Source organism: Acanthopagrus latus, chromosome 8 (assembly GCF_904848185.1).
Source record: "Acanthopagrus latus isolate v.2019 chromosome 8, fAcaLat1.1, whole genome shotgun sequence".
Taxonomy (NCBI): Eukaryota; Metazoa; Chordata; class Actinopteri; order Spariformes; family Sparidae; genus Acanthopagrus; species Acanthopagrus latus.
Window position 1 is genome coordinate 4,483,139 of NC_051046.1, and position 14,436 is coordinate 4,497,574.

At 44.2% G+C, this 14,436-nt stretch overlaps 1 protein-coding gene across 5 annotated transcripts in view; it reads right to left on the minus strand.

The window, feature by feature from the left end:
* Positions 1-200: 200 nt before the first annotated feature.
* Positions 201-14,436, minus strand: part of trim44 (tripartite motif containing 44) — a 43,631-nt gene continuing 29,395 nt past the window's right edge. For all 5 annotated transcript variants that reach the window (XM_037106147.1, XM_037106149.1, XM_037106146.1 and 2 more), the window contains exon 6: positions 201-1,652. In XM_037106147.1, the coding sequence (XP_036962042.1) occupies positions 1,571-1,652 (82 nt within the window). In that variant the 3' untranslated portion in view covers positions 201-1,570. The remainder of the gene's footprint in view (positions 1,653-14,436) is intronic.

Sequence of the window (14,436 nt, forward strand, 5' to 3'; positions counted from 1 at the left end):
CTACCTTTTCCACACACATGCAGCAGTAATCCCCAAAGAACTGTTAACACACTTTAATATATTGTATTAATCCACGTGCACGTTACCATTTAAGTACAGTAGTTGAGTAAATGTACTTGATTACATTCCACCACTGGCGTCTTGGCTGACTGATGTTTTTGTAGTGTTTTTGCAGGAGACAAATAATGCAGAGAGCGTTCTTAAAGTGAATATATGAATGCCATCTTTGACATTCAATCTGAGAAAAAGGCTCTTTATTTATAGATTTAAGACAAAAATAGACAAATAAAAACAAGAGGAAACATCAGACAGTCGAATAAAAAAATGAGCAGTTGGAGGTTTTTTTTTTTTTCAATAGGCTGTTGACACTCCAACATTTCCCCTGGGTGTGTACACAACTCTCAGTGCATCTTCCTGCAGCGCCTCAGTAGTGAAGTCGTGCTGTCGTCAAACATATTACAAGTGAAGCACAGGCTTTCAATTTTGACTTAAGGCAACAGAATCAATCATATTAAAGCAAACTGCTGATACAGACAGACTTGTGGTGGGTACATCATGAATAAAAGCTATGGCTGAGCGGGTCAAGGTAGGAAGTGCATACATTTGTGTGGACGGTGATCCGTCATGCGCTGCAGATTGGCCAGGAGTAATGAACCTGTGTATTACCGTACACAGACAGCTGATACTGCGTGAGCGCTATTTTGCACAGTCAAATTACAGTTCGATTTTCACCCAACAAAGACTCAGCAGCATTCAGCGATCAATACGTGTCAAAATGTCCCCCGCTTCTGATAATAGATCTGACAAACACGCGAGGAAGTGCGCGCGAGTCCACAAGCGGAGGGAATCAGAGGGACGGGAAGGAGGGATGAAGGCAACGACATGACAGGAAGTATAAGAGGCAATATTATAAAACAAAAGCCAGAGAAATTCCCTTTTCTGTTTTTTTTTTTTTTTTGTTAAACAATCAGAACAGAGCTCCCAGAACAACTTTAATACAGCATCTTCTACCGACTGATGTAAGGCATTGTGGCATCTGACAAATGTTCCCCTTTCTAAGTCTGAGGATGTTTGTCAAAACGACAGAACCAAAAATATATCTCGAATAAATGATGTGACGCTACGCTGCTGAATTTCCCATTCCTGACATCTGTTGGGTTTAGCAGATGCTCCGCCTGGCTGCCTAGCCACAAGTCAGCCAGGCTCACCAGTAAGCCAAGGATCTGACTGGCTGTGGAAAATTGAGCCTGATGGTAATTGATTGCACATAACTTGCTTGCTTCAATTAAAGAAAGTTAGTAGCCGGTGAGGAATTAAAAAAGTTTGGGAGCCGAAAAGACGTGGCCATCTATATTTGTCACAGCGGCAGCCTTCTTCAAGGTCAGCTCACTGCCAGCAGGCACCGAGAGGAGGAGGAGGAGGAGGAGGAGGAGGAGGAGGAGAGGGGAGCAGGGTAAAAGGGAGAAGGCTGACAGAGAGAGGGCCAGCCTGACAGTTTGACAGGGCCGGCGACCGGCTGAAGCGGACGCTGAAGGACAGGTGGGTGTTGCCGGAGTCGGCTCTGTTGGTATCAGGGGGCGTGGTCCATTGATGGCCCGGAATCGTCAAAGTCCCGGGGGTCCATCATGGGGTTCGCCCTCGGCTCCGGTAGCCTGGAGGGAAAAAAAAAAGAACAGAGACAAATTAGACGACTGTAACTGAAACACCTGCATGCAGCCGCAAAAACACACACACTCCAACATGCGCTCATATTATGGAAATATAATAAACCTTTGTGAAATGTAATCAGCTTCAATCAAGCTGCGCCTTAAGTAGAAATCATCCATTCTGTCGGATTCATATTAGCAGCTCTGCGGTGACAGAGACAAAGCGATAGCTAAATTGCAGGGACCTGTAGCAATCCGAGCCTGGCTGATAGATTCAATTTCACTGCAGACAGTCTACACTAATCATACGCTCTAATTGGACAGTGTCGTGAGGGTGACAGAGCACTGCTCCTCCCTGGCGAAGCAACTCTCTCCTGAAACTTGTCACATTCCACCCTGCATCCTTCTTATTACGATCCCCGCCTCCCCTCCCCCCTCCCCCGCTACATCCACAGTACAGTACCAACATCCATTTTCAAAAAAAAATAAAAATATATATATATCAGCACATTTTTCTCGACAGCCATTTGCTGGAGGGCGACGCTGTTTAATTCAATGAGATTCAATGCACTTTAGAGCCGTGCCATCTAATTTCACTGCTCAAATGTTTGTTCGCAAAAAAAAAAAAAGAAAAAAAAAAAATCACTTTCCACGACCTTGGACATTTACTTGGCATTTATATCTATGAATTTACTGACATCTATCAGAGCAGGAAATCAGCGATGGAGAAATCACTGATGACTTGCTGATGTGCAGTTTTTATAGGGCACAAACTGGAGCACAAGCGGATGTAACCTTGATACAACTGACGTTTCAGATCCAAGGTCAGAACTGATGTCACTCTGACAAAATGTCGCCGTATATTGTAGAAGAACCTATTAATTAGGCAGCTGCATCAGTATGAAGTCGCAGCGCAGGTGCTGCGTTCTTCGGTTATTACATTTGCACTGACAGTGACCAATAGAGCAACAGGTAATTTGTATGGCGAGCGATGACGTCCCATCACGCGAATGCCACAACACAGTTAACGAAGGGGAATTAATCATTTTTCCAGGCAGGCACGGCGAGCATTTACACAACAAAGACGTAGAATCGCCTGCTGCAGCGGAAAGAAGACGAGGCAGTCAGCTGTGATGTTTCTCAGTTTTACTTAAAGGTGCAGCAACCGGAGCAAAGTGACTGAAAGATGGAGGCGGCCACCGTCGTCCATTTGTGTCTGTCGCTGTTCGGAATACATAAATCACACATGTCTACAAGTACTCAAGTATTCAAGTATGAGTAAATCCAGTATTTAAAACCTTGTTCACAAATAATTGCCATCAGATGAGTCACAAGGCTGCGTGTCAAGCTACAAAACGGAACAGTTGGCGCACTGTTTATTATTCAAAATGTCTGAATCTAAGCATATAAGAAGTTAATGAGGCAAAACATTAAATGCATTATCTTCGTTCTGTTTTCAATCGTGTACGTGTCAAAAAAGGACGAGCAGATGAACTCATTTTGTTTTATTTTATGTTTAACACAGTGTGAGGAGCCTGATGAACGTTTTTAGCAATAAAGCATCCAAACATATTCTAGTAGTCACCCAAAACAAAATGATAATAACCGTGATATGTCTCAGGTTTTCCATGGTCTGTCCTCTGTATAAAGTTAATCTTTAAACAAGCACTAATTAATTAATGACTTCTATATAAATGTATTGACTTTGTGCTTGGTATTCGAGTCATATTTCTAGTCATATATCTCTGTCTCCTCTGACAAGGACACATTCCCATCCGTCTCACTTCTGCTCTGCTCCCCTCACTCGCTTCAAACAGTTTTCTACTTCCGCCGCCTCAGTTTTCCTGCTGAATCTTCCCATCGGTTAATAGGCAGCGAGATCTTCCCGAGTGCTGCTCCTGGAGTATTCTTGTCTGACATACTTCTGTTGGCAGTAACAAAAGAGCCGCTTCCTCCGTCTTCCTGCACCTCCCGCCAGGTGCTCATCGTTACAGCACCAGCTCACAACACGGCATCTGATCGAGGAGCAGACGCACAACTACGAGCAGACGGCGCTCAAATGCTTTGACGACCTTTTCAAAATGAAACTGGTTAACTCCAAAATGATCAGTGGTCAAGTCATGAACGGCACCTTTGGGTTTTAACAAAGCAAGCAACAATATGAATGTGGACTTGGCATCCGTCTCGGCATCAGGTGCCAGCTCACTGACTGCCAAAGGAAACGATGATGTTGGACACACACGGGGTTAGTTATGTCTGCTCTCTAAAAGCACACACCCGAGACTTAAATTATTCAAATGAGGTCTTACGAGTCAAATTCTTGACAAAGTTACGGCTTGTGCTTTCCTACCGCACCAGTTTTTACCCAGTGTTCAAACTGTCTGCAGTGTCACAGGCTTTTTCTCTCTTTATTGTGAGCAAAGCACACAAGAGTTCTGCAGTGAGCCCGGCGCCGCGCTCTGACACAGCTCCCTCCTGTCTCAGATGGTGTTTGGGGTAAAATGTTGGCAGGCTTATTTGTGTAAGGCAATTTCATCTTGCATCTCCAGTCAACCAAAACAGTCACCCTGCTCTTCGTATGAAAAAAAAAAAAAAAAAAAAAAAAACAGGGAGGAAAGAGGAAAGAAAGTAATTACAAATATATCTTCATGAGGCCTCCACTACGGAGGCAAATGAACTATTTATATTCAAACGGTCCTTTGCTAAGCCTTAGGACACATGGATGTAATAACTTATTTATTCCGCCCGCAGGAAAAAGGCCATTACTTCAGAATGGCAGTGAATGGGATGGGTGGTGGTGGAGAGAAGAGACAGATTGGAGCTTCGACATGCAACAAAATGTCAGTGGGTGGGTGATAAATTCCCTACGAAGTTAAAGCCCTTTGCTTTGTTCTCTTTTTCTGTCTGTTCATCCTCCTTGGCTAGTAAAAGATCACTCTGGCTGCGGAAGTGTGTGTGTGTGTGTGTCCTTACGACCGGGTTCTTTCCGCCTTATGACTTATTCATAAGCGTTAATGCAGTCGATGTATTATTGATCAGCACCGATCATTGCCTCCTCCCCTTTTTGTGACCACGGCCTGCGGACAGGGGCTGCAGGAGCCAGAAGGGCCTGCTGCAGGGCTCAGCGTCTGGGCTTCAGCAGTGATACATCCCAGCTGTGGCTCCTGGGGTGATGGATGGATGCCTGGGTGTGTGGAAATTTGGGCCATTGTGTGTGTGTTTGAGTGTGAGAGAGAGAGATAGGAGTTTTCGATGGCACTGATAGACTAGAACAAAGCTAATCTTACTAATGTCTTCTTTCTGAGTGAAACTGTAAGAAGTTTCCCTGATAGCCCCAGAATGAACCCATCGCTCATGGAGGAAAACCTCTGGCTCCCAGCGAGGAAAACCGAGGGAGGAGAGCAGGCATGGTGCAGCCCAGACTTTTGACTTTTGTCTCTCTCATTCCATTCCTGTTTTGGCCTCAACCCCGTGCAGCTCTCCGGGAGATAGAGCGAGGGAGGGGTCCTCGCCCTGATTAAGTTTGAATTCCCTGCTCTTGGCAGAGAGGCTGCAGGACTCCTAAGTCATCATCCGGAAACACTCCCATCACGCCGTGGCAAGCCTTGCCAGCTTGATCCAGCCTCATTGCCGTATGAATAATCATACTGCGGTAGCTTGGATATGCTGAATGGGTTTTGAGCGAGGTGTGCGGGGAAAAAAAAAAGATGGAGTGAGGGGAAGAGGGGGAGGGGCTGTGGAGCAAAGTGGAGGTTGCTGATAGAGGAGTGAGGTTCTTCTTGATTAAGCAAAGAGGCCGAATGAGAATAAGGCTGTTTTTATATATACACACACACACAGCGCTTATGGCAATCATCCTAAGGAGGGAAAATAACTGTTGCAATTTGCGTTTCCAAACAGCGGTGATGCCATCTTAGCGTACTCCATCACATAAGACCGCAGGACCCATCTCTCACGTCCTGCGAGGCCTGTGGGGTTCGGCCTAATGAGAGAGGATCCTTAATGGTTATTGATGGAGCCCGTGAGGACAGACTCTTACCCTTACTCTTCAGCGAAGCAGTGCACTCTGCCACTACTTAATGAAGTACATCTCGTCACTTCTGTGGGATGATTTAACAGTACAAACAGCTTTGCGACAAGAAAAGGAAAAAAAAGGGGGGGGGGGTGATGATGTGAGGGAAGGAGAGTGGATGTTTGTAGATGGCATCCTAATAAAAAGGAGGGAATGGAAAAGACATTCTGTGGGCTATTAGGAGTCATTTACCTTCTCTGCGCTAATGCTCCGCTGCTTCTAATTGGTCATTGTCCTGGGGAAGGTTTACATCCTTCTCCCCTCTTTGGCCATCTTGTCTGCCAACTTCCCCTCTTCTCTCCGTGGATTTATGTTACGTCCTTTCCTCTGACAGCACCGTCTGAGGGTGTGTAATATAGAAATCGCCCTCGCGCGTACCTTTCATTAAGAGCACTCCTGTGATCTTCCAAACACTTTGCACCGCGATGATCCTGCCAGCTAGAATTTCAGATATAGATGTACCATAATGAGGAGACATGTGAAGAGAGAGAGAAACCGAGGAGGGCGAGGGAGTAACGCGGAGAGAGAGGTGGAGAGGTGGAATCAAGGAGGGAAAAAGACAATCTATTAGAGCTTCAGAGAGGTGATGATCAGAGAACAAAGCCTGATTGTTGGCAGGTGAGGAAGCGACAACACCTCGATCGAAGCTTGTTGCCGAGGCTCTGACACCAGAAACAGCGAGGTGATGTGTCAGTGTGGGAGCCCAGACACTTGTTTATTTTTCAGGAGTTTCCATTAAAGTTCCGTCACCAACAAATTCCACAGGCCATCCTCAGATAAGGTACCTTTTTGTGTCACGCTTTAATACAAATAGAGTTCTGCCTGGAACACAGTCGTCAGCAAGACTCTTTTTTTTTTTTTTTTTTTTTTGATATGCCGCTCTGAGTTTAAGAACTTTTTTAAAATTAGTTGTAGCTACTTCACCCGAGGCAACAAAGGAGACGGTGTTAGGCTGTCACCAGCTGCTGCTCCTGTTTAAACTGTGTTAAAGAAAAAAAACCCCACATCAAATTACAAGCCAATTTCCTTTGTGAATATATCCTATATAAAGAAGTTCGTGCTCAGTTTCTTCTCCCCTTTTCGTATAAGTCTGCACTGTTGTATGCACGGACACATCGTGCATACGTAACGTAATGTGATGTTTTCCGTCTGGTTTTTCAGAACATTAAACATCTTGTGTTTGCAGACAAAAACACTGGAACATAGTTTCTTTCAACTTTGTACAACAACAAAGATTAAACATTTTCCTCTGCTAACAGTGAAAAGTGTAATAAACGCTGGCATCTTGTCTTGTTTACACTGCTGATTAAGACAAACTGGAACTTCTTGCCTCTCTCCAGCTCACTGCTCAGGTTTTCAACTGCTTAAAACATCTTAAACATTTTCCCCTCAAACTTCTGTTGCCTTTTGTACTCAATATTTTTAGAACAGGCTATTTTAAAATCTACTTTCAAAGCCCGACTGGATCTGCTGCACGGCACATCACCGACCTTTTGACTACATACGAGTTGCACTGACTGTGATCTTTAGATGAGACCTGTCTGATTTTTTTTTTTTTTTACAAAGCAGACTGGAGACCAAAGGTGAGCCGTCGTCTGAAGCTTCAGAATTACACACCTGAACAGTTCAGGTTACAGAGATCAGCAAAACACGTGAAGTCTATTAAAATATTTGTTTATTATGTAAATTGTCAGCGATGACTGTTTCTCTGTTTCTTTGTCTTTAATAAGTCATTTGAGGATTTTCCTTTAATCCAGCCCATTTTTTTTGTTTTATTTATGTGTGTTACATACCCCCCCCCCCCGGATGGGACGGGTATAACCAGAGATTCTGTCGGCCATTTTGTTTGTGCTTTCTCCCAGGTGACCCTTATTTGCCGATTGAGGGGAGGATTTAAAAGAGGAGGGAATGTGGCTTGCACTCTCTCTGACTTCTGACGCCTCTGAGTGTTACTCTCTGGTCTAAAATCTGTCTGTCTGGGCTCTTTAGCTTATGGAGAGTTTGGTGAGCCCAGTAGTTCTTGTTTTCACGGCTTTGTTTCTTTAGTTGTAGTGCGGGTGGTTCAGGTTGGAGGGGAGAGCCCAGGTCCTACGACCCTTTGTGGGTTGGCCTGGGTGTCCTCCCTTGCTTTTGTTTTTTTTATTCTTCTTGCCGACTCACCAAGACTTGTTGGGTTACTAAACATGTTTCCTTGTTCAATAAATGGACTGACTATTGTGATTTGATTGGCTATTTGATTTTGTTGGGCTCTCTCGGGACGAGCTACACTTAACATACGCGTAACATAATTTGGGGGCTCGTCCGGGAACAATGTGTTAAAACATCTTCTGTACAACACATCATCCTCCTCTGGTAACTCAGTGTTTGTGCTGTCACACAAGCTAAGTTTTTTTTTTTTTTTTTTTATGCTGTGACAGAAGCTGCAGAGGTGTGAGGACTCAATTAAGATTCTAAGGTGAGAAGCTGCCATGTGGGCTCAGGTGCTGGAGGTGGAAGGCAGTAAGAACGGCTCACAGCTCGGATTTTACGACTCTTTTACTGTTTTTAAACTGCTGACAACCAGGATCTATAAGTGACACCATTTTGATTAAGTGATGCACAAGAGTGCGTGTTAATGTATAAATATGTCTTTTTAATTGGATTACGTGACAGTAAGTGCAGTGACACACAAACAGGTGACGTGCTGGAGGCGCCTCTACAGAAGACGCTGCCAAAAACAACCCAGCACAACAGATTCTGTGTTGAGTTTTTGTTTGCCGTACAATCATTGATTTGATTTGCTCAAATGTTTGTTTACATGCACAACCTGATGCATCTGACAAACACCTCAAACCATCATTCAAAAGGCTGTTTACAAAGCTTAACTCCTTAAAGGGTAAATCCACCTATTTTACACATTAAAGTGTGTTCACAAGTATTGAAGAGAACTGCTGAATATGTGATGTGGTGCTCTGCATTTAACCCATCCTGAGGACCAACAAGATCTTTTGCATTACATTTTTAAAAAGGACCAAGAAGCCATGGAATTAAAAAAACAAAACAAAACTGCTGTATCAATTTTGGACTGCTTTTCACAACCTGGCGCCTATATTACCCAGAGTGCCACTGAGCCTGAGCGACATCACTGGAGGCAATTAACAAACTATGACTTTCTCAAGTTTAAATTGTAAAAAGGGGAAAAAAAAATCAAACAAAAAGCCAAAACAAGAGCCAGGTCTGATGTTCTCCAAGCAGAAATGCAGGCACGAAGGGATTCATGATGATAGTTATTTGCCTTGAGACATGGAAAACATCCACAGCTCTGTTCGTTCTCCATGAGAAGGGAGAGTAATCTACATGGGTGTCAGAACTCCCCGGGCAGTTCGGTGATAAATCTGTGAAATATCTTTATAGCCTGCGTCTGAGCGGCTACCCCCGTTGAGCCTACAGTCTCAGCAGTATTGGCTCTGTTTACATAGTGATTTATTGTGCGGGGATGATTCCTTTCCAGGAAATATAATTGTCTGTTCTCCTGATATCCAGACTGACCGCAGCGAGCCGTTATAGTCTCATATCTACAGTGAAGTGAGCAGCCTGATCGAGCAGAGGAAAGTGTTATCTTTTATCTCATCAATTAGGAAGTAAGTCTTATTTATTTTTTTGTAATCACATTTCACTTTTGGGGACAAAACTCTTTAAATACGCACAAAAAGACACAAAGTGAATTATTGACTGTATCTCTTTCATCGGAAGAGAGTGAAACAAAATGTCCGACCACAACTGAGAGCCCACCGTCATGTGATGCTCCTTCTGAACTGATTGAATAATTGGTACAAACAGGGACAGTCTGCTTCTTTCAGAGTCACTAGTCTATTCATACTGTTCACAAGGATTGTCTCCCCTCCCTCCCCCGAACAAAACAATGCAACACCCTGTGGTGTTTCCATGCTGCTCCAAAGACTTAATCAGCCCACGGAGGAAGTGAAGAGACAAGGCACAACAACAGGCGATGCATCATGCTACGGAGCACAGAGATCTGGGGGCTGTTTAATATGACCCTTTGTGTGCGCCGCAGCTTATTCATCAGAGCAAAATAGCAGAGGCGAGGATAAATCCGTCTCATCATCCACCAGATGTATCGCCTCAAGTAGACCCCGTTCATACTCATGTTCATGCATGCCATTATTTTGAAATGTGCATCACAAAGTGCGGCGTTGTACCACTCCGACCTAGGGGATTGCGTGCAGTCAACCTGCCACACGATGCATGTATTATGCGGAGGATGCCTTCCTCGGCATGCCGACTGCGAGCAGCGAGGCGGAAAAAAAGGTCAGCGAAGCGGAGACAGAATGCTCAGCCAATCAGAGTAATCACACAGGTTTGTCTCTGCCGCAGCAGGTGTGCCGAGCTGGAGGAACGGCGTTATCCCTCCGTGAACCCATTTTCTCGCTCACTTTGACACCAGTACCTGCCGTTAATCATACGGAGGAATTAATGCGGAGTCATTCAGATAACAGCACAAAACTACCGTCCAGACTCAATCTTACATCGGCTCATTTAGTGATTTTACAGTTCCTCCGACCACAGGGGCAATTGAGGAATTAATGGAGGAGAACCGCAGCAATCCCGTCGATGGAGCCCACAAAAAAATAGAGCGGCTAATTAGTGAGACTGCCAATTAAGACTGACCTGAACACGAAAGACTTGCTTTGGGTTTATGACTGCATGTGGACCATATTGTGTGTGCGTGTGTGTGTGTGTGGGGGGGGGAAACACACCATGACACTTCCTTTTTAAAAAGCCACTCTTCACAGAGATGCAATTCGACAATCAACAATTATCCAGGATGACTCACTCTCCCCCCATTTCCGTGTGGGCGCAGGACCGCGCTGTCCAATTTTCCTGAGCCATTATACTGTTGGTCACAAATTAAATGGCAATGAGTGACGTTAAGAAGATCCCTTAGAGCAGAGCAAGGAGGAGATAATGGAATCACCTTAATGATTCCCAACTGTATAATGCAGCGAGCGAGGGGACAGAGGACAGACACAGACGATGGTGAGTCTGCTAACAACAGGGTTCGGTCTCCAGGAGGTTGAACTGTGTCATTTCCCGTTTTTTATTCACTTGACACGCGTATGAATATGCAGCTATTCAACAGAGTTAAGAGGTCGGATCCATAAAGGGACCTAATGATAAAAGCTCTCTGACTAAAATCACAAAGTGACAAAGTAAATGTGCTGCTGTGTGTCAACACCTTGAACACCGCGATAGAAACTATCTGCCAGTGCCTACGTTGGTATTTTTTATTTTATGTTTCTTATTATTGTGGTATCGTTTCTCAGAGCATCTTCAAATGCGTCATATCCCTGAAATCTGCACAATCTAAGATAAAAGCTTATGCAAGTCAGTAAACAACAATACATGATAAAAGTAAGCAAATTATATCAGAAATCAAAAAGAATATTTCAAAATCAGAACTTTTTTTCATCAAAGTTTGCTAAATAAAAACATAAAGCTGATTGATGTGAGAGATTTTCAAATGCAGAAACATCAAAAAAAATATTTTTTTTAACATTTTAGAACTTATTCAAACTAATTAAACTTTTTGATGTCTGTGTATGAGCAGAGTACAAAGGCTTTTTTTCATATTTAGGAGAATTTTCAAACGCTCACAGCTCAAAACTTCTATTCCTCTCGATCCCTCACCCTTCCTCTCTGCTCCCCTCCCGCCTCCCCCCGGCTCACTGGTCGCCACAGCGCCAACATATGTCACCTGACGCCATGATGTCATCACACGCGTACACTGTGATTAGGCGGACGACATACGTCTCAGCTACCTGCTGCAAAAAGAATGAATGCTCCAACTACGGTTTTCAGTTGAGATCAAGTCGAACGTGACTGTGCGAACGACGTTTCCCGCGGCCATTTTGGCTCTATCCTGTTTCGACACCGGTAGAAGCTTAACTGATTGAAAAAGAATAATAAAACAAACACATAAAACACTTTAAAAAGCTTAATCAAAACACTGAATCTCATGTCAGTAAGTGGAGGAGGAGGGTCAGGGTTGTATCTTCTATTACAAACCTCAGCTGCAAGTTGAAGTCCAGTGAAATAGTCACTGTTCTTACAGGATGCTGACAGTAAAGGGACATGAAGAGAAATTCGGTACTTAATCCCACTTTTATTGAGTCGTCTCTACAACACTGTCAGACAGAATTTAATTACACTGAGTAAACACACATTTCCCACTCTCACTTCTCTTGTGACATACTGTGCTTCACAGAATCTGTACCGTTACTGTGGCCAACAGCATGAAGTTATTACCAGCACAAGTTTGAGGACAAAGCCGATGTAATGTACCGCCGTACGTGATGAATAAAGATTCGACTTCCTCCTCTGCACTCTGCCACAAACCTTTTCACTGGTAACAACATGGCCTTTCCTCAGGCGCCATTCTCAGCCTTTACATTTTCCCCCCTCGTGGTCAGAATCTAATAATAGCAGAGATGTCTCTTACGTGCAACACGTTTTCTGTGTGTAAAGAGCAGAAGAGCCTCGCGAAGACGACCGTGTCGGCTGTGGTTATTATGTCCGTGAAACACAGAAGTGCAACTTTCAATGATGCAGTTCTTTCTCAAGCACACTAAAATATCTCCGTTGCCTGTTTTGTGATTACAGGTTTACAGGTTCATTCATTTGTTCCTGTTGCATCTGTTGAGGAATTTAATTTAAATGTGTGAAAGCCTGTAGCTGCATCAGACGATCTTCTCTGATTAAAGCGGATAACCTTCCTTTATCACAGCAGTTACCTTGAAGCACTAATATTAGGCCAGTGAACCCACATGTTGGTCTGACCTCATTATGCTGGTCTCAGGTCTGAGGGATATCTGATACCTGCGAGGTGGAGCAAATCCTCCTTTTCCTGTGTTTTTCTTTTTTCTTTTCTTTTCTTTTTTTTTTGACAAGCAAACTTGAAAATACAGACGACGTCTTAGGCTTAAATTGAAATTTCTGGAGTATCTTAAACTCCTTTTTTGAAGTTTTTAGCCTCGGTGAGAAAAGGGAGAGAAAAATAGAGAGATAAACTTTTTATCTGTCCTTCAGAAAGCACACAGCATCAGCTTATAGCTAATGAATAGTGAGCACCTGCTGTCGCCGCTCTCCATTTTACTTAAGACTCCTTACATTTTTCCTCCCTAATTCTCCTCTTTGTGACTCCAATTTGGCTGTAGCTATATTTCTTGGTTATTCATTCTGTCCTGTATCCACTTCTCTACAGTGTTTTTACTCCTTTTTTCTTCCATCTCTCCCCTCATTCGCCGACACCCCATCCCCTCCGTCCCTCTTTGCCCTTATGCAGTCTCCACAGGCACCATTGATCCAGAGCTAACTGAAGGGAGTCCGTCCTGGTGTGATCTGCACAGTCGGTCATGTGACCACAGATCTGGCTCTTTCTCAGGGCCAGACAGCCATTATGAAGACTGACTGGTCACAGCAGCACCCAACACACTTGGCAGGCTGGCAGAGCTGCCCTCCTGCCGCCTCTTTCAAACAACCCTCTTCTCCGACAGAAGAACGCCAGCGCCACCTTAATCAGCGAGCCGCCCAGGTGCCCGGGCGAGCTGGCCCCGGAATCTGGACTGCTCCAGAGAGAGAGAGATTTTAAAAATGAAGAGCCTGTTTACGGCACACTTGGAAAGACGATGCCGACTCCTCCTCTGTCTGCACTCCTCTATCACAGAGATGGAGAGATGTCAGAGGCACATATGGCCAGAGAACAAGAAGAGAAGGAGGAGGAGGAGGAGGGAAAAATGAGATGGAGAAAAAACAGACAGAGTTGGAGAACAGACCGGCTATTAGGCAAAGCCTTCTGTCACAAGAGAACGCCCCCTCCCAAGCGTCCAAGTCCCGTCATCCAAGCCTTCAGTGTGAAGGACACCCAGACAGACAGCCCAGAAAAAAACCTGGTCTCCAGACTGTCACAGCTCTCATCTCGCCTGATAGAAGCCTCACACGGCTCATCTGTTCATCCCTCCTCGCCTGTTTTTTTTCCCTCCCCTCTGCAGAAAGTGTGAGTAAAGGATCTTCCCCTCGCAAACAAACAAAAACATGAAGAACAGTTACGATCAGAAAACCCACTTTTAAAGAAAAGTTATGAATGCAAATGCTGTTTTATGATGCAAATGTACAGATGGCGCTGCACAAACTCAGACCAGTTTGGGCTTTTTATTAGTGTGAAACTTTGGTCCCTGCAGAAGTTATACAGTTACGTGGAGTGAAACACAGTCTCGGGTCCTGGTGGCTCTCAGGTGCCTCCTGACAAACTTTTATGTGTACTACTGCATTCTGTAATACATCAGTCATGAACGCCTCCCTCCCATCTCCTGAAGGTGACATGCTCCTATCCCATATTTCATCGTCACGTAACTGGAAGCAGTTTTACAGTTTTTTGCCTTCTCTTTTTTAAAATTAACACTGAAACACCCCATCTTGTAAATTGGCTCTTCATCTGTAGTCACATGTGAATACAAGGTATCATTTATTTTTTAAAAACAAGCTAATGTCTCTCTGAGTCTGGACAAAATTCACATAAATCAAAAGCAATGATATTAAATGATTTAAAACCAGCCAGTGAGGAAAATGTCTGGGCTCAAAAAGGAAAACGCAGACATGCTGATGGGACCGCCGTCAGGAAAAAGCCATTAGTTTTTCGTTCTCGTCTGCCCCTCCGCAGAA